At 41.2% G+C, this 20,874-nt stretch overlaps 2 protein-coding genes across 5 annotated transcripts in view; one reads left to right on the top strand and one right to left on the bottom strand.

The window, feature by feature from the left end:
- The first annotated feature begins 150 nt into the window (after positions 1-150).
- LOC109867889 (MOB-like protein phocein) lies at positions 151-12,274 on the top strand. Of its 3 annotated transcripts, XM_020457220.2 has the most exons (8): positions 154-490; positions 3,150-3,305; positions 9,296-9,358; positions 9,634-9,734; positions 9,929-10,058; positions 10,159-10,238; positions 10,315-10,426; positions 11,025-12,274. In XM_020457220.2, exons 1-8 carry the CDS (start codon positions 488-490, stop codon positions 11,154-11,156), a joined length of 777 nt encoding a protein of 258 aa, XP_020312809.1. In that variant the 5' UTR covers positions 154-487; the 3' UTR covers positions 11,157-12,274. The 3 variants fall into 3 exon arrangements, with proteins under 3 accessions (XP_020312800.1, XP_020312809.1, XP_020312793.1); XM_020457204.2 differs by lacking the exons at positions 154-490; positions 3,150-3,305 and adding an exon at positions 4,169-4,335; XM_020457211.2 differs by lacking the exons at positions 9,296-9,358; positions 9,634-9,734; positions 9,929-10,058; ... (1 more) ...; positions 10,315-10,426; positions 11,025-12,274 and adding exons at positions 3,486-3,575; positions 3,695-3,903 and having other exon boundaries at positions 151-490.
- A 214-nt stretch (positions 12,275-12,488) lies between these two features.
- LOC109867883 (raftlin-2) overlaps positions 12,489-20,874 on the bottom strand; it is a 30,130-nt gene continuing 21,744 nt past the window's right edge. The window contains exons 5-8 of one of the 2 annotated variants that reach the window (XM_020457192.2): positions 17,115-17,221; positions 16,676-16,779; positions 16,485-16,563; positions 12,489-14,326 (exon numbers count right to left, since the gene is read on the bottom strand). In XM_020457192.2, the coding sequence (XP_020312781.1) occupies positions 14,117-14,326; positions 16,485-16,563; positions 16,676-16,779; positions 17,115-17,221 (500 nt within the window). In that variant the 3' untranslated portion in view covers positions 12,489-14,116. Of the gene's footprint in view, positions 14,327-16,484; positions 16,579-16,675; positions 16,780-17,114; positions 17,222-20,874 lie in introns of both variants that reach the window. The other variant, XM_031796562.1, reaches the window with a different exon arrangement.

The raw sequence follows: 20,874 nt of genomic DNA, 5'->3' as shown, positions 1-20,874 counted from the left end.
GGAACCTTTACATCAAAACCATATTATGTCAAATGATTGTGATATTTATACACTTTGTTTTAGGGAAAGTATTTATTTTGTGTGTTTAACTTGTCAATAAAACTACATGTTTCACTGATATGCTCGTTCCAGGGCCCCATGTTCCAGAACTTTCTCATGCGCCATTGGAGAGAAAGGGGGGTTCAAAGTTGACACCTTGTGCAACATTGCTGCAAACTGCAATCACATGAGAACACATGAAACATACATTATAATTTCTTCACAACTGTCCTGGCGAGTTCCTTCTATATGTACACCTGCCTTTTGTATTCTGTGACGGAACGGAATATTTTGGAACTGAAACTGTCCAGGAACTGTAAAGTAAGGCCATTTGAAGACACGCATGCGTGAACCATTTCTTGATATTTCCTCACGTGGGGACTCGTTCAGTGTGTCAAATCCACGCTCAAAGAAGTCGGTGCTCAACATTACAAGGTCTCTCACATAAATGGTAAGACATTCTTTATCAAAAACACATAGCTAGAATATAATTTAGGATGCCAAGTGTCATGTTTGTCACTAGCAGAGTTAGCATTCCGAGTTTCCTATTGCATTAGCTAACCTATGCTTTGATTTCTCGCAGGCAAGGTCAGACATGACCAGGAATACAGGAGGACTATATCAGATTAGCTAGCTACGGTTACTGTGTAAAGGCGTGTCATATAGTAACCTATGCGATCTGCAATGCATTGTCCCACACTTCTGATTGTACGATAGCTAAATTAGCGAGCTCGAGTTTCACAATTGGCACTGTAGTTGATGGGTACTAGTGAACTATGAAGAACGAATAAAGTGATGAGTAGAAGCATTTGCTGTTGCAATCTAAATTGATATGTGCACAAGTGTGGTATTTTATTTGACCAATTGTATGTTCTAGTTTATTTCACTGTCTGCCCTTGCACAACGAAAAAGGGAATTACCGGCTATCAACCAGTTCCGGGTAACGCAGAAGCCGTGACCCCATGTTCAACAGCGTCACAGCATTTTATTTGTCCATACATTTTGCCGCACTAGATTGCACAATTCTGCTTGGGAATATTGCACAGTATTCTAAAGATGTTAGAATGGGATCTGAAACCCTGGTCACTGAAGAACAGACTTCAAATTATTTGTTTTTGTTCAATGTTATCTCTTGACGTCTGGGTCCTTGAGCCTACTAAACCCCACAAAGCCTTGCCCAGGTTTCACTGTTTGTCTACACCTGTTTAGGAAGAATTTAACACAAATCAAGTTTGAGCACACTCCCTGACCTGTTCTGGAATTTAGTCTAACATCAAAGCCATGATTAGTATAGAAGTTTATCTGTGGGTCAGGGTTGGAGAGCCCTGCCCAGGAGTCAACAGCCTAGAACCACAAACCCTCCTCTGTCCCCTGTCTCACCGACAACCTTCATTCAAGGTCAAAGATACATCTGTTACCAGACAGGCAGCTGGTGTTGCAAATCTTCAAAATGTTGACTCCTAAACTCCTTGCATTATGCAGGCCACAGAGAGAATCCATACCCTTTTTATTTTTTTGTAGTTTTAGCTTAAAGATTGTGCTACATCAGATATCTAACAATTGCTTGCTTTAAGCCAGTGTTTCCCAAACTCGGTCCTCGGAACCCCAAAGGGTGTACGTTTTGGTTTTTGCCCTAGCACTACACAGCTGATTCAAATAATAATCTAGCTTTGATCATTTTAATTAGCTGTGTAGTGTTAGGGCAAAACTCCAAATGTGCACCCCTTTGGGAAATGCTGCTTTACATCTTTTCAATAGTGAATACTAACGGTGTCTTTGTTGCCTTTGGCAGGCTCTACTTGCAAATTGCCTGGACACTGCTAGTAGTCAAGGGCAGTGACAAACCCTCTACTTGTAACTGTACAGGAAATAATTTGTGAGGAAGGTTCCACTAATTATTTTTCTATAGCAAAAATGTGAGGTGTATGTCGCCACCCACTGTACGGGTTAGTATACTCGTATTGTTCCCGAATAAATAAAAGCCAAAGAAACAAATCAATGTACTCCTTTAGTCATTCAAACGTCAACTCTGATCCCTTCAGACTCTGGGGCTTGAGAAGGAAGAGCATCTTTGCACAGTATTCCTTGCAATGTTTTGGCCTTGAAGTCCTGGAGACCCAATAACCTTTCAGCTGCAAATACAATTATGGCCAGTTCCTTGGACTCCTTGTTCATTTGGGCAGGACAATTAATCACATATACAATAAAAGCCACAAAATCCACCTTCACGATCAGCATATCAGTTTCCCTAAAACTGTTGAACGACACAATCTCCACAGCCACCATATTGTCAGCTTCACTCACTCCAACTATTTTGCATAGAGTACCACTAACCTGTAGTAGGTTTATGTATACCTTTAGTGACTCTTGTGTTCCGTGTGCAAGCTCATTTGGATACATTCAGCTAAAAGATATGTTCATTTAGATCCCAAAGTGCCCTTTTTTTTAGTAGTGCTTAAATGGTAGTAGGCCTAACCTTAAATGAAAGTCTCTTTCACAGATGTGATTCATTTTGGACGTTCACAAAAAATAGCCTTTCAATAAGAGCAACTACAATTACCAAGCCAGGAACTCTTGGAATCCACCTTAAGGTTTTGAATGGTGTACACTGGGGCTCCAGAGTGGCACAGCAGTTTAAGGCACTGCATCTCAGAGGTGTCACTATAGTACCTGGTTCGAATCCAGGCTCTATCACATCTGACCATGATTGGGAGTCCCATAGGGCAGCTTACAATTGGCCCAGTGTTGGCCAGAGTAGGCCGTCATTGTAAATAAGAACAAATTCTTAACTGACTTGCCTAGTTAAATAAACAGTCCCCCACAAAATTGTCCTTATTTTCAGCAGATGATGGCAGGTGGTTACAACACATCTCCTTTTGGCTATTGAAGGGGCCCCTCGTGCATTTGTATTACTTAAGCCTTTTTCAGTTCACACAATGGATCAAACTCTAGCTAGTGGCAATTTGAGGGTATAACAATTGGAATGTCAAGCACTCACTGAAGAAGAGTCCAACACTTCTCAACCTCAGATGAGCTATGTAGATTAAATCCGTTTCAATGTTTTGTTGTACGTTGTCTCCGTCATAAAACCGTTCTCATACATCTTTTAGGCTTTCAGGAAATTCCTTCCCATGTTTGACCGGGTGCTGGTGGAGCGTCTGGCTGCGGAGACTATGTCAAAGGGGGGCATCATGTTGCCAGAGAAGGCCCAAGGCAAGGTTCTGCAGGCCACAGTGGTGGCAGTGGGACCAGGCTCCACAAACCAGGTAATTTACTTCGATCTTACTCTCTGGCTAAACAGTAGCTTGTGTATGATTTGTGTAACTAACTGGAGTCTGTCTACAATTGTGGCTTACAGTCTGTCTGAGTTGTCTAACTGGCTTATCAGATTTCACAATGCCCAAATACAATATAGCAATCCTTTTTTTTCTACTGATCTCATTCAGAAAGGGAAGCTGACACCCATGAGTGTCAAAGTTGGAGAGACGGTCCTTCTGCCAGAGTATGGAGGAACTAAAGTAGACCTGGAAGACAAGGCATGTCTAGAACTGTTTTCGACTTTATTGTTATTAGATGTATGATAAGTGATCATTTGAAATTATGTCCTACTACTGTATTCATTAGTTTGTGTATTGATTGTATTTTTGTCTTTCAGGAATACTTCCTGTTCCGTGATGCTGACATCCTTGGCAAATATGTAGAGTAAAATCTGTTTCACTGTAAAACATCCCTGTAACCCCCATCCATCCTATTAGAGAAGATTGTTGCCTTGTTCATGTCTTAGTTTTTTTTTATATGTTATTCAATTGTAAATAATTCTGATCATGTTTTGTTACAATAATAAAGTGGACTATTGAATCTGGATGTGTATCTCCTGAGCAGATATATGAAAAGAGGATTTGAGATGTATTTTATGTGCAAGTGGGGACTGTTCAGGCTGAGGAGTGCGTTTCACAGGCCCACACCTGCAACACTCTGAATAAGACAAGTTGAATATACAGAATCAGATCTGCATAACATTTTGTTGAAGGAACTGGTTTTGGTAAAAGGTCCTTCCACCCCTGCATACACTCGTATTCTTCAAATACTATGATTCACACATACGTACGTAAACAAGCAAATGTGCAGTGTCAGTGATATCTCTGGAGGAATGACAACCATTTGGTAGCTCACTACCAGTTCTTGTTATCCGTCACACAAGCTTGTGCATCATTTGCATCCGGGCATTCTGTCGAGATGGTCATGGCGGAGGGTACTGCAGTTCTGAGGAGGAATAGGCCTGGAACCAAGGCGAAGGTATGTTTCTAGAAATCTGAATATGATTGCATTTGGTGAAGAGGCCATCGGTGATCATAGTGGCCTTACCTCAACCGTGAATTTAATTTCGGTGATGGCTTCTGAAAAACACAGGAAGGGTCGGGGCTGCAAGCCAGTAACGTTAGTAGCTTGCTAACTTGGCTTGCTAAAAATGTTGCACAGCAGACATTTCGACACTTGTCTAGCTAGATAGTTGGCAAACTAGATTAAAATCCCAATATGAATACTATCAGAGAACCACTTTTGATAGCTAGCAAGTAACTAATTAATTGATGCTAGCTAACGTAGTTGCTAGAAGATGCCGACCCTACTGTTACACTTGTTTACGACTGAGCTGCACTGGGGTAGGAACGCAATCATGGGTATATTAACCTCTAACCACACCATGGAACTGGTGCAAGATATGGGTGAGGAAACGTACCTCAATGCAGGGATGGGATAGGGATATCCCACTGTACTCCAAATTGTACACGTATCCACACTGATACATCGAGAAGAATACTGCTAGTTTTAATGGAAAACTGCCCTTTTTGTTCTCATGCTAGCTAGCACTAACCACTGCAGACATTTTGGAATTTCAGTGCCAGACAATCTCCATTGTTCAACACAAAGTGCTGTTATGGAAGTAACCATTCTGCTGGCTTGGCAGTTTTGAAAGGGAAGTTTTTAAAGGTAAAGTAATCAATAGTAAGGCCCATCATTCTGGAAGATGGTTCATTTTAGTTATAGATGTGAATGGTCTTTTTATTTTGGGAAGCTACAAAAATCATTTATGCTACAAATAAAAGTTCAAAAACCTATTTCAAGATTTTTAGCAGGAAATACTTTTAGATATATTTGTGGATGCCATACTGAATTTTGGAGGGGATTGGAATTCTATTGGGGATCCTCAATGGGATTGCTTACCTCCTGAGCTACAAGAATGAATAATCCCTCCAAATTGAATTTATGTTTGGGATTTGATGGTTTTGAGATATATATATATATATATATATATATATAAAACAATATACATTGTGTTGCAAAGATATGTCCAATCAATAATCAATTTTTGTTTAATATCCAGAGTAGATGTCTCTATTGAAACCTCTTCTCACGGACCATAAAGCCATTTTTCATTCAATCAACCTCGCTATATCTACAGATGGACAGAAAAATAACAATGACCAGAAATTTAACAAAACACTTCCGGCTGATGAACAGTTAAAGACTGCAGCTAAATCTATTAGAACTGAATGCTAGAATAAGGCAAACATGTTGAAGTTATATGGTGCATACTGGGAAACCAGAAGGTTGACCATTCAAAGAGGAAAGGTGGTTGCTAAGACCAAAAGTCTTTAATCAAAGACATTGTTACCATCTATGGACAAGAGGACTTGAGTCATCAAGACGAGCACATTATTAAAACATAATATATGAGGACAAAGCTTACGGATTCTGGACTTCCTGACGGGATGCCTCCAGGTGGTAAAGGGTAGGCAACAACACATCTGGCACGCTGATCCTCAACCCTGGGGCCCCTCAGGAGTGCGTACTTAGTCCCCTTCTATACTCCCTGTTCACCCATGACTGAGTGGTCAAGCACGACTCCAACACCGTCCTTAAGTTTGCTGACGACAAAACAGTGGTAGGCATGATAACTGACAACCATGAGACAGCCTATAGGGAGGAGATCAGAGACCTGGCAGTGTGATGCCAGGACAACAAACTCTCTCAATGTGAGCAAGACAAAGGAGCTGATCGTGGACTACAGGAAAAGGAGGGTCGAACAGGCCCCCATTAACATCGACGGGACTGAAGTGGATCGGGTCGAGAGTTTCAAGTTCCTTGGTGTCCACATCACCAACAAACTATCATGGTCCAAACAAACCAAGACAGTTGTGAAGAGGGCACGACAACTCCTTTTCCCCCTCATGAGACTATAAAGATTTGTCATGGGTCCCCAGATCCTCAAAAAGTTCTACAGCTGCACCATCGAGAGCATCCGGACCGTTTGCATTACTGCCTGGTATAACATCTGCTCGGCATCTGACCGTAAGGCGCTACAGAGGGTAGGCGGTGGTGTCAGAGGAAGGTCCAAGTCATAGACTGTTCCCTGCTAATGCACGGCAAGCGGTACTGGAGCGCCAAGTCTAGGACCAAAAGGTTCCTTAACAGCTTCTACCTCCAAGTCATAAGACTGCTGAACAACTAAACTAATCAAATGGCCACCCGGACTATTTACATTGCTTTTACACTGCTGCTACTCGCTGTTTATTATTTATGCATCGTCACTTTACAAATGACCTCGATTAACCTGTACCGTCGCTCATTGACCCTACCGGTACCCACGGTATATATCCTCATTGTTATGTACATTTCTTGTTAACTTTGAATTATTCGATTTTTAAAAACTTTTGTTGATTTAGTAAATATTTTATTAACTCTATTTCTTGAACTGCGTTTTTGGTTAATGGCGTGTAAGTAAGAATTTCACGGTAAGGTCTACTACACCTGTTGTATTCAGCGCATGTGACAAATACAATTTGATTTGAGATCAAGAACAAAGTGGATGGAAGAAGGTGAGAAAAACACTAAATATATTTTTTACTTGGAAAAAATAAATGCTGAACTCTCCTTGGTTAAACTGAACATAAATGGACATACATCAGAAATCCAAAGGAAATGTCTTGCTTTGTTACATAGTTCTATGGTAAATTATATACTAAAAGGGATAATGTTGGCGATATAACCTCTTTTCTGTCCTCCATAAAAGAGAATGCTTTGTGTATTGATGTGGAGTTCAAAATAATGTGTGACCAAAATATATCTTTGGAAGAGATTAAGAAAGACATCATCTGGTAATTAAGGTCAAACCAGTGAATTTTTTATAAATTCTATAATATTCTTTGGTTTTAGATTTGATAGATTAAAGTAACCTTTCAAATTACGACCGTTTTATTTGGCAATCCCCCAAAAATATATTTCTATTTTTTTTGTCAAGCATTCGATACGGCAGAGTATAGTTTTATGTTTGAAACACTGGATTTCTTTAGATTTGGCAATTACTTTAAACAAGTCATTCAGACATGGATGCAATAGCTCAATTAAATGACCTAAGGGGGGGGGTGGAATAGAACGGAATAGAACAGAGTCTATAAAAATCTGTGTTTGAATGTATTGTCTTCTATCTTGTTTGACTTTTAAATAAAATAGAACATTTTGCATTAAAGTATCAATCTAATGATTTGTCTGATATTGCCTGTATTCCCATAAAATGTTATTACATACCTGGGCATCAAGATATGTAAAAACCAAACAAAGGGCGAATAACATTTTTACTCCCATCACTGAGAATGTTGAGATTTGATGCTTGGTTGTTAAATGGTCACATATTGCTGTCAAAAACTGAAGAAGTATCGAGACTGCAATGGCTGCAATGGCATTGGATGTTCCCCACGCAAATAGTAAAGAAGTAGACTCTAGATCTGGGCGGTTTAAATGTGCTTGATTTTGGTACATCAGATATTATCTTTAAGACTAGGTGGATCAAGAATTACATCCAATTTGCAGATAGGATTTGGAATATTATTCCAAATCTTGTTTTTGAAAAGGTTGGTGGCATTGAATTTTTCCAAAAATGTAACTGAGCTCATTAAAATTCCCCTTAAATTATCCAATTTCCATAAGCAGGTGTTACTATTCTGGTTAATTGTATATAAATGTAGCTTTTCCCCTAATCGATGTTTGATTTGGAATAACAAAGACATAAAATATAATAATACATCATTTTTCTATAGATGGTTTGAGAACGGTATTTTGTTACTGACACAATTATTTATTGAAATGGACAAATGTATAGTTATGTAGAGTTTTTTAATAGATATGTAATTCCAGTGATGGTGAAGGACTATGCCATTGTTTTTAATGCAATACATACAGGCCTTAAGACTTTTACAGGGAATTATGTTATTGAGAGGAATGTGGAATTCAGTTTCAGCGTCCTATTAGATGGCGTATGCATCAATGATAAAAAGTGGTAGAATTTCAATCTTCTTGCTGGAGCAGGGTGGATAAATGTACAATTTGGAGTACAGCGGCACATCCCATTCCAGCATTGAGGTACATTTTCCGACCCATATCTCGCGCCAGCTCCATGGTGTCTTAATGTAACAATGATTGAGTTCCAATCCCAGTGCAGCTCAATGTACAGTGCCTTGCGAAAGTATTCGGCCCCCTTGAACTTTGCGACCTTTTGCCACATTTCAGGCTTCAAACATAAAGATATAAAACTGTATTTTTTTGTGAAGAATCAACAACAAGTGGGACACAATCTTGAAGTGGAACGACATTTATGGGATATTTCAAACTTTTTTAACAAATCCAAAACTGAAAAATTGGGCGTGCATTTCTGTATGTAATAAAACCCTTTTGTGGGGAAAAATAATTCTGATTGGCTGGGCCTGGCTCCCCAGTGGGTGGGCCCATGCCGTCCCAGGCCTACCCATGGCTGAACTCCTGCCCGGTCATGTGAAGTCCATAGATTAGGGCTTAGGGACTGATTTCCTTATATGAACAGTAACTCAGTAAAATCTTTGAAATTGTTGTTTAGTTTTGTTCAGTATAGCTAAGTAATTTGGGGCACTTTACAAGTATAAGGTCAACAAAAGTAATGACTTTTTGATAGTTAGCTGATGCTAAATATTTTTGCTAGTTAATTACAGTGCTGAAGTCTACAGTTCATCAACAGTTAACTAGCTAGCAAGCTATGTCAAAATAGCTGACAGTTACCAGTTAGCTAACGTTAGCTAGCATATCAACCAATACAGTGTTTGCTAGCTAATGTAAACAATGCTGTCTATGGCTAGATGGTGTGAAGGCTGAGAGGTGACACGTTTGTCCATTGAGCACATACAGTGAATATGATTAACGTTATCCCTTTGTCCCTCTCTCACTGCAGGATTTCTACAATTGGCCGGATGAATCCTTTGAGGAGATGGACAGCACTCTGGCTGTACAACAGGTTTGGTTGAGTTAGTCAGTGGGGAATGACTGAGGAGTCCATTTTGAGCTTCAAATTAGCTTCAAGTGTCATGATTGCAGAATGCTGTTTGTAGCTGTCAAGCCTGACATTGACGAGCTGTGCCTTATTTTAACATGGCTGCTGCCCTATAAACCTACAAAGCATCTTATCTAGTGTGATCATTGTCATCCATGTCAGAACCTTAGTCTGTTAACAAGGATGCTAGCAGAATCCGGATGTTTGACTAACCTCAGTGGTACCCTGTCCATGTTCAGTACATTCAGCAGAACATCCGGTCAGACTGCTCTAACATCGATAAGATCCTGGAGCCTCCAGAGGGACAGGACGAGGGAGTGTGGAAGTACGAGCACCTCAGGTACATTGCGTTCCTTCACTTGACTTACCAGACGTATTACTTTGACCCTATACCAACTACACACTTGACTGATTAGACTCTCTACACTGAGTGTGTCTACCAAATCAATTAGAGTAATTGATTTTGGTGTTGTCTCACTCATCTTTTTCCTTATCCCCATTCCCCCACCCACCCCTTCTTTCTCTCTGTTATAGGCAATTCTGTCTGGAGCTGAATGGACTAGCTGTGAAACTGCAGAGTGAGTGCCACCCAGACACCTGCACGCAGATGACTGCCACAGAGCAGTGGATCTTCCTATGTGCTGCACACAAAACCCCCAAAGAGGTGAGTGTTACTAAAATCAGAATTTAATTCACTCAGGGTTTTATTTTTCAATTTAGCCTGCCATGGCACAGGATGCAATTGCCTGTGTGTTTGTGTCCAGTGTCCTGCCATTGACTATACTAGGCACACGCTGGACGGAGCTGCCTGCCTTCTCAACAGCAACAAGTATTTCCCCAGCCGGTGAGCGCACACACACACACTATGTAAAGCAATACTTTGGTTTCCTACTCATACACTTTCAATCTTCTCTCCCCAGTGTGAGCATCAAGGAGTCCTCTGTAGCCAAGCTGGGCTCTGTGTGTCGCCGTATCTATAGGATATTCTCTCATGCCTATTTCCACCATCGCCAGATATTCGACAAGTATGAGGTAAGTGGTAGTTGGAAGTTCCCACTTCCCAAATCGACCTGGATTTTGGCTCCTCGTTCTTATTGAAACTGATAGAATAGCGTCACAGGGACACAAACTGCTTTTTTCTGCTTGTTTAAATTGGAAAATGTAAAGCTCATATCCACAAGTGTACAGCAGGTTGAAGAGGAAATTGAGAAGAATCAGGTCAGTTATTGTGCTTTTTTTCTGCCAGATGAGTTATGTTCCATTTTGTGGTTGTATCAAATTCAGTCAACAGGTGGCGCTTCAGACCAGGTTTCCCAAAAGCATCTTAAGGCTACGTTTGTTGGAATTAGTCGTAAAATGCTTTGGGAAACACTGATATGTGGTTATTACTAGAACTGGGCAGATGATTAGCTTCACTTCATGGTCCACTGATCCCGGCTCAGTAGTCAATGGAATGACCCCATGCAGACCAAAGCTATAATGGCACTACAGTCTATAAACTAGTGAATCAGGCACTGCTTTTCTTGAGTCACCTCTATGTCTAGAGGGTACGTGCTATGGGTTGTTTCTGGACAGAGCCTAACTCAGCCTAATTCTCTTGTTTGTTTCCCTTCTATGTCCCTCCCTGCAGAATGAGACGTTCTTGTGCCATCGGTTCACACGCTTCGTGATGAAGTACAACCTGATGTCCAAGGACAACCTGATCGTTCCTATCCTGGAGGAGGAGGTCCAGAACGCTTCAGCCGGGGAGAGCGAGGCCTGAGAGGAGAGCTGCACACAGGAGACCAGACGTGTATTCAAATACTGCTTGATTGAGCTTGCCTGTTGCAATGGAACCAAGAGAAGTCCCACATGTGCAAACCCCACCCAACTGGCACTCTAAAGCAAATGCTCAAAGTATTTGAAAGATTTCAGATAGTATTTGAACCAATGATTTTTATATACACTAGACTGACAGGGGGCGCTGTTTTGAAGCCACCGCACCTCCCAACTTGGCACCATTGTAAAACAAATGTCTACAATTGTTTTTGCCACATTTACTCTATTACAGACAGCTACATGCATAATTTGTAATTGTGTGAGCTAAAAGTAAAAAATGTAATTTTAAACATCCTTAAAAGTACTAATGTTACTGGCCCCGCTACAACAACAATACTTAAATATATGTAATTTTGTCCTTGAAACATTCAAGTGGAATTCCTATGGACTGCCAATATGGCCGACCGGTGGCTCCAAAGCCTCTCATTAGCCAATGCATAGCATCAGCAATCCAGAGTTTATATACATCATTGATTTGAACCCAGGTCTGAAACAGCTACACACTACAGACAGGCTCTCACTACTTGCTTTAACATTTTAAGCACCTGGATTTGCTCAACCTACATAAAACCATAATGTGTTGATGACAAAGGCACACTCATGGGCACCCTGTATATAACCTCTGCTCTCCCATGTCCCCCTCCATCTTGTTTTCCTGGTGCTTTACATTCTCTCTGTTGCCTTTGTTCTCTCTCGCTGAATTGTAAATGGACCCCTTGCCACTCCTGTAGATCTGAGAGGATTGGTGGGAAAATGCAGACATTTCCATGCAGCCCATTGGAAGGCAAGATGAAGCTATGACTATAATGCTTCTGTATCCAATCTGCTCAAATGTACAGGTGTGTGTAGGGTTTAGAGGCTATGGATCCATTTGTGGTTCAGAATCTCTGCTTTTGTTGCTCTGAGTACATACCTCCGTCACCATTTACCCTCCCCCTCGTCATTAAGTTATTTTGTGAGGAGTCTTGTCTATCTGCCCCACTTTTTAATTTTCCTTTTTTAATGAACTGAATTTTGTTACATTTTCATGATGTCTGTTAATAAAAAAAGACTGTTACCCAATGTGCTTGTTGACTTTTTGAAATGTCCCTTTGTATAAATTGGCCCCATCTGTCGTTTGCCACTTCATTTCTAAGATGTACGCCTCAACACCTTGATGATGAAGGTTAAGGTGGCAGATGTGAATGTGGGGCCAAGCGCTTTAAAAGTAAATCGGTCAGTATTTCTTAAGGATATAATATATTTCTTAAGCAGAGAATACAACTGCACGCAGAGGAACAAGAAAGGGAAATTCACTTTTTAATTAGATAAAACACCAATGACAACAAATGACAATTTCTCCAAAATGAAAACACTGCAACAGGTAGATAATACTGATTTGTTTCGCCATCCCCAAAAAAGGGAGCTAATTTAAAAACTTGTAGTCTGTGCATCTCTAGTAATACTTCCTGTTAACATTACGATATGTACAGCAGCATGATGTTGTTTTCTTATACAACAAGCCCTTGCTTGTTTCCCTTCACATGATCAAACATTTCAAAAGAGTCAACTGTCTCCTGAAGAAACTAGGGCTTTTGTCTCAAGATCTGAGGAGAGGAATCTACATCACTGAGCAGAATGAAACAATTGAGGCCTGATAACCAGTGCCATCCAATGACACAATAGGTGCAGGAACAGAATATCTACTGATCCGATGCCAACTGGTAAAATTGTTATAAAATACTTAAGAAATATACACTAATGATGACATCATGAACAGATTAGTGAACAATAGATGTTTAGCACCAATCAGACTGTCTGAATACAATGGCTCTAATGTACTGTATGTGTACATCTCAAAAAAGGTTTGAAATATTGTTCAATCGTTCCTACTTACCCAGGCACCCCTGTGGCTTGGCAGTCCTCTATCTCTCTCTGTGTGTGTGTGTGTGTGTGTGTGTGTGTGTGTGTGTGTGTGTATATATATATATATATATATATAAAAAAACACATCTGAACTCACCCAAGAAATGAATGTACAAACAAGCTTCTCCAGGCCTGAACTCAAACACCCAGAGTTAAACACAACCATCACAGAAAGAGAGAGGGCTGTTTGTAATATGGCTGTACTCACCGCCAGGCCCATAGACAAGTCTGACCTGGATATTGTCAGTAGCGCCAACACAGCGAACGTGTCTATTTGTCCACCTGATAAATGTTTACATCCTGCTGGGTGTGTTTATGGGAAAGGAGAGGAGGGAGAGGAGCTGGTGGCAGGATGTAGATATGCTGTGTCTCTGAACCGTGTCACCTTGAGCCTGAGCAGACGTGATGTCACGTCAGAACGAGGAGAGTTGTATTGAATTGGATTGAATAGAGGTGTTGGCAGTTCTAAAGGGGAGGGTGGATGAGCGGGTGAGGAGGTTTTCCAAAACAGGAACAATGTCTGAAAGGTGAGCAGTGACTGAAGAACAAAAACATTGGGACACATCTGTCCAACAGGTGTGTTGTGGGTCACAGGGAGATTAGTCCAGAGGTCTGCCTGTGCACAGAGAGGTTCTTCCTGGTGTGTCCTGTGCTTCCTGCTTTGTGCTGGTAACAGTTGTGTGAATGTGTGTGTCTGTGTTCTCATCACATGAAAAGGTGCAGCGTGAACAATGTGATCTTTTTGAATCATGACTAATAAGTGTATGTGTGGAAGAATGTGGGTATGAGTAAAAGTATCTCAATGTCAGTGAACACAGACTGCTTGGATTTCCCAACAAAATTTAAAAAAAAAAGGAAATAACACCACCTCAAAATGGTTCGTATGGCTTCATAATAAAATACATTAAAAAGTGCCACGTTTTGCTTTCAAAACTATGATCTTCTTGGTTAGGGAAGAGATTAGAGGGATAGATATTATCTGTGTGTTAATCTCAGGGTTCACATGCATGTGACCTCTGCCGCCCCGTCGTCCTGCTCGAAGCCTCCCTCCTCCAGGTGGGACAGGGCGCTGGGGTACCCCCCTCCGAAGACGGGGAACCCCCCGATACCCCCCGCGGTGGGGGACAGCTCCTCAGTGGGGTGTGTTCGGGGGCTGCCCACACCACGACTCACAGAATGAGTGGCCACGTCCCTCTGCATGGACCCCGCCTGGGAGAGGACAAAGAGGTGAGGAAGAGTCTAGCATGCAGTGTTAACTTTGGCAGCTATTTTAGATTTAGTTTTAGTCTTAAAATATTTTTTTGTCTTAGTCACATTTTTGTCATTTTATCATTTGTTAGCTTTAGTTATTATCAAACGACTGGACAATGTTGTCACATAGTAGTCAGTGCATCTTTTTCTATTACATAATGAATATTTAAGTTACCGCTAACTTCCATCATGTGCACATTCAGATAGCCATAACCAACTACTACTATCCCCTCATATAACTTAGCTGGCTTCATTGATATTGTGGCAGATTGTAACCAATGACAGCCATAATTAACCTTATAGGCTATAAAGACTTGGCTACAGGTTAGACCATTTACAGTTCGGATTATTTACAGCTCTGATTTTCTCCACATCATAACAGTCAAGGGGGGTAAATAAATTGTAGTTTTACTGTACACCTAATATTCAACAAATACCATTTGTTTTTCCCCATTGGAAAAAAAACGACCACAACTAGCATTTGTAGACCACGGCGTGAGATCGGCAACACAGATAAATAAATAACAGTGCACATGAGAAAATATAGAGCTTCTGATGTGATCAAAGCAACAACCACAAAAAGCCTACATGAAAGAGAGTAAACATGATTGTTTCTAGTTGATATCAGTTACAAGCCAAGTGTCCTGGCTTCGCAAGTTCAAAAGATTGATGAGTGTGACCGCCTGGGAGCTTTGTGGGAGAGCCAGGCAGATCAGCTCAATCAGACCGTGCAACTGAAAGATGTTCATTCTGCCAATGAGAGGATTGCATGAAATATTCTGCATGCATGCATGTTTAGGATTGGACAAAACTATGGAAGCCCATTCCCACTGATAATTAAGAGTAAATAAATAGGCCAATGCTATCTCAAAATATCTTGGGGCCCAGAGTTTTTCCTAATCTGGTTGACTAACCCAGTGGTTCTCAAACCTGTCCTCGTGGACCCCCAGCCGGTTCATGCATTTGATCTTTCCCAGAACCAGCACAACTGATTCAACTTGTCAACTAATCATCAAGCCCTTGATTCGGTGAATCAGGTGAACTCGTTCTGGAATAACACAAAATTGTGAAACATCTGGGGATCCCCGAGGGGAGGTTTGAGGACCACTGGACTAACCTAATCAGGTAAAATTTCAGACCGTAGTTGGAGGGTATGACATAACAATAAATCAACTAGAAAACATGTTTATATGATGGAACCAGATATTTTATAAATCAGGTCATGTGGTTAAAAATAAATAAATAGACAACTGCGATTGGACAATAGAACTAACAGGGCTGAGTTTGCTTTATGCAGTGTTGCTTCGTGTAGGCCTTTGCATCTGTAATTAAAAGGTTACTCACACAGTATGTCATCACTATTGTGTCGATTGATTAATTCCAGTCAATTCTGGAATGATAAGGTCTAGGTAGCCTAGCCACCCGAAGTTTGAATATAAACCAAATTTGATCACATTTGACGAAACGAATGAGGAAACAAATGAGGAAACATATCCTATATGTATGTTCTATTACCTCAAAACTTGGAGTTAGTATCTCAAAACTGAGATAGTATCAACATTTTTGAGTGTCGGAAATGGGCTCTCACAAAACAGATGAAAAGGAGTTTAATGTCAAATTAAATGTCCATTGGGCTCCCAAGTGGCACAGTGGTCTAAGGCACTGCACCCCAGTGCTAGAGGCGTCACTACAGAACCTAGTTCAATTCCAGGCGGTATCACAACCGGCCATGATTGAGAGTCCCATTTGTAGTCAGGAAAAATAGGATTTAATTTTTTTAATTTATTGTTGATGAAAATGTACACTGCTACCATGTACCTGTGATGATTTCAAATGTTCTATGCAATAACACCAAATGTTTTGCAGATAGTCAGGGATGTCATCAAATCCTGCCTGAATATCCAATTAAAACAACTAACATCATATCGAATGCAGCACAGATGTGTGTCATTGCTAGTGCTAACGTAATACAATTCATTGATTAGTATGATAATGCCAAAATCTCACTCTGATTTCATCTTTATCTTATAACAAAAACCCACAAGGGGCAGTATTGTCCCAAAAATAGCAACTTTCCTGGTGTAGTATTTTGTGCTAACTGAAGCCAAGCCCTCACCTGGTTCCTCTGTGGTACCGAAGATGTCTTGACTGGTCTCTGTAGGAACACCACCTGCTTGGTGGCCAGATTACCATCACTGGAGACACACAATCTATATATTAGAAAGGAAAATCCTCATACAAGGCCTGATGACCCGGTCTACAAAATGGACCAGTTTGTTCCAGCAAAACATCAATTATGTGTGTTACCTGTCATGGCGGATGATAGGTGTGGGCAGGACACAGGTGAGCAGCCAGCCAAACTCAGCCAGTGTGTGAAGGAGTGGCCCGTAATCTGTCTTCACATCAGAACCCTATACAACACAGCAATGATGTCACACACTGGACACAGGCAATTGTTGCATGTTTTCTACACTTTGTTTATCCATCTTGTAGTATTACGATTAGGGTTGTTGGCACACAAACACACTCCTGAGACACATTATGTTGCTCGCAAGTGAATGTCATTCACCACAACTAGTTGTTTGAGCTGTGTTTACTTGGACACACACAGAGACGTAATTGTAATGCTAATCTCTCCCCCAACAGGATCTTCCCCAGAGAATATCTACCTACTGCAACACATTCACCTGTCCTCACTGGCTGAACCACACACACAGGTATTACGTAACACACACGGCTCTCTGACCTCGATGACGGTCCACTGCTCCACTACGATGGTGTCGTTGGCAGGAGGGGCAGTGCTTCTCTCCTCATAGACAAACAACCCCTCTAGAGACCTGGGCACGGGCTCACCTGAGACAACACACACAGATAATCAATCAACATACAATGCATATCTACCAGAAAACACACACTCAAACACTATGAGTTACACAAATGCAAATCAGTAGACAGATGTTCATCAGCAGATACCTTTACTGTAGCGGCTGAAGTGCATTGTGAACAATGCTCTACACGTGGCAGTGAATTCCAGATAGTACAGAAATGACACTACCGGTCAAACGTTTTAGAACACCTACTCATTCAAGGGTTTTTCTTTATTTTTACTATTTTCTACAATGTAGAATAATAGTGGAGACAAACTATGGAATCATGTCGTAACATTTTTTTTTTTAACAAATCAAAATATATTTGAGATGTGACATTCTTCAAATAGCCACACTTTGCCTTGACAGCTTTGCACACTCTTGGCATTCTCTCAACCAGCTTCGTGAGGTATTCACCTGGAATGCATTTCAATTAACAGATGTACCTTCTTAAAAGTTAATTTGTGGAATTTCTTTCCTTCTTAATGCGTTTGAGCCAATCAGTTGTGTTGTGATAAGGTAGGGGTGGTATACAGAAGATAGCCCTATTTAATTAAAATATTTTATTTAACAAGGCAAGTCAATTAAGCACAAAGTCTTATTTACAATGGCGGCCTAGGAACAGTGGGTTAACTGCCTTGTTCAGGGGCAGAATGACAGATTTTTACCTTGTCAGTTCGGGGATTCGATCAGCAACCTTTCGGTTACTAGTCCAACGCTCTAACCACTAGGCTACCTGCTTCCCCTACCTGCTGCCCCTACCTGCTATGGTAAAAAACAAAGTCCATATTATGGCAAGCACAGCTCAAATAAGCAAAGAGAAACAACAGTCCATCATTACTTTAAGACATGAAGGTCAGTCATTCCGGAAAATTTCAAGCACTGAAAGTTTTTTCAAGTGCAGTCGTAAAAACCATCAAGCACTATGATGAAACTGGCTCTCATGAGGACAGTCGCAGGAAAGGAAGACCCAGAGTTCTCTCTGCTGCAGAGGATACATTCATTAGAGTTACCTGCACCTCAATTGCATCCCAAATAAATGCTTCAGAGTTCAAGTAACAGACACATCTCAACATCAACTGTTTCTCTCTACCATATCTGACAGCGCTTTGGTCTTGGCCATAGTGGAGTTTGGAGTGTGACTGTTTGAGGTTGTGGACAGGTGTCTTTTATACTGATAACAAGTTCAAACAGGTGCCATTAATACAGGTAACGAGTGGAGGACAGAGGAGCCTCTTAAAGAAGAAGTTACAGGTCTGTAAGAGCCAGAAATCTTGCTTGTTTGTAGGTGACCAAATACTTATTTTCCACCATAATTTGCAAATAAATTCATTAAAAATCCTACAATGTGATTTTCTGGATCTTTTTTCTCATTTTGTCTGTCATAGTTGAAGTGTACCTATGATAAATTACAGGCCTCATCGTTTTAAGTGGGAGAACTTGCACAATTGGTGGTTGACTAAATACTTTTTTGCCCCACTGTATATAACCCCTAGTATTTATTGTCTATACACACACACTAGGTAAGACCTGAGCAGACCACCCCCTGTATTTTTGTTAGAGCACCAGGTGATGCTAAAAGATTAGGTAAGTAGTGGGTAGGCAGGTAAGGTAGGAGAGGGGGCTCTTTAACTTTTACTTTCTTTGGTTCCGTCCAGACCCTTTTCCCCAAATTACCATGTGAAGGAATAAATAAATTCCCAGTAAACAGTACATGTTCTGCCTTTGTCATCCTTACAAATCCTTACGCACCTACAGTCCCATTCATCTTTCACTCCACGGGGAGTTGAGTTGTAGCAGGCTGTTGCGTTCCCTCTTCCTAGAGGCTTACGTAACATGACCTTATGATCACTTGGCTACACAGCCGATGCCCCCCCCCCCCAGACTATTTCAATAACACGGTACCTAATTTTGTTTACCTGTCGGCCCCAGCCTCAAACTCCGATCCTGTACGTACCTAACTGACCCGCTCTGCCCATTCATCGCATTTACCCGTTGTCTTAGCTCTCCTGATCAACACCTGTAATTGCGTTATGCCTCTCTCTAATGTCAATATGCCTTGTCTACTGCTGTCTTGGCTAGTTCTTATTGTTTTATTTCACTGTAGAGCCATCAGTCCCGCTCAAAATGCCTTAGATAGCTATTTTGTCCAACACCACACACATGCAGAGACCTCACCTGGCTTAACTGGTGCCTCCAGAGACGAAACCTCTCTCATCGTCACTCAATGCCTAGGTTTACCTCCACTGTACTCACATCCTACCACACCCTTGTATGTACATTATGCCTTGAATCTATTCTACCACGCCCAGAAATCTGCTCCTTTTATTCTTTGTCCCCAACGCACTAGACGACCAGTTCTTATAGCCTTTAGCCGTATCCTTATCCTACTCCTCCTCTGGTGATGTAGAGGTTAACCCAGGCCCTGTTGCCCCCAGCACCACTCCTATTCCCAGGGTGCTCTCATTTGTTGACTTCTGTAACCGTAAAAGCCTTGGTTTCATGCATGTTAACATCAGAATCCCCCTCCCTAAGTTTGTTTTATTCACTGCTTTACCATACCTCTGCCAACCCTGATGTCCTAGCTGTGCCTGAATCCTGGCTTAGGAAGGCCACCCAAAATTCAGAAATGTCCATCCCCAACTACAACATTTTCTGCCAAGATAGAACAGCCAAAGGGGGTGGAGTTGCAATCTACTAAAGATATAGCCTGCAGAGTTCTGTCATGTTATCCAGGTCTGTGCACAAACAGATCGAGCTTCTACTTTTAAAAATCCACCTTTCCAGAAATAAGTCTCTCAGCCGCTTGTTACAGGCCCCCTCAACCCCCAGCTGTGCCCTGGACACCATATGTGAATTAATTGCCCACCATTTATCTTCAGAGTTTGTACTGTTAGGTGACCTAAACTGGGATATGCTTAACACCCCGGGCCGTCCTACAATCTAAGCTAGAAGCCCTCAATCTCACACAAATGATCAAGGAACCTTCCAGGTACAACCCTAAATCTGTAAACATGGGCACCCTCATTATATATCATCCTGACCAGTTTCAGTGATTTTGCAATTCGTTCCAGTCATTGGCAGCAGAGAACTGGAAGGAAAGGTGGCCAAATGAGGAGTTGGCTTTGGGGATGACCAGTGAACTATACCTGAAACTGGAGTCTTATATCTCCCCTCACTGTAATATAAGCAACAGTTGTCAGAACAGCTTACCAATCATTGCACCTGTACACAGCCTATCTGTTAATAGCCCACCCAACTACCTTATCCACATATTCTTTTTTGCTCCGTTGCACCCCAGTATCTCTACTTGCACATTGTCATCTGCACATCTATCACTCCAGTGTTTAATTGCTAAATTGTAATTATTTCGCCACTGTGGCCTATTTATTGCCTTACCTCCCTAATCTTACTATATTTGCACACACTGTATATAGATTTTTCTATTGTGTTATTGACTGTATGTTTGCTTATCCCATGTGTAACTCTGGTGTTTGTCGCACTGCTTTGCTTTATCTTGGCCAGGTCGCAGTTATAAATGAGAACTTGTTCTCAACTGGCCTATCTGGTTAAATAAAGGTGAAATAAAAAATAAAAAACTGTTCAGAGGAGACTGTGTGAATCAGGCCTTCATGGTCA

Source organism: Oncorhynchus kisutch, linkage group LG2, assembly GCF_002021735.2.
Source record: "Oncorhynchus kisutch isolate 150728-3 linkage group LG2, Okis_V2, whole genome shotgun sequence".
NCBI lineage: Eukaryota > Metazoa > Chordata > Actinopteri > Salmoniformes > Salmonidae > Oncorhynchus > Oncorhynchus kisutch.
This window is presented reverse-complemented; position numbering and strand designations above follow the sequence as displayed.

Coding starts and splice junctions, on each gene's coding strand:
- LOC109867889 (XM_020457220.2), top strand. Junction 9,359..9,633: donor GCACTCTGGCTGTACAACAG/GTTTGGTTGAGT, acceptor GTCCATGTTCAG/TACATTCAGCAGAACATCCG. Junction 10,239..10,314: donor AACAAGTATTTCCCCAGCCG/GTGAGCGCACAC, acceptor TTCTCTCCCCAG/TGTGAGCATCAAGGAGTCCT.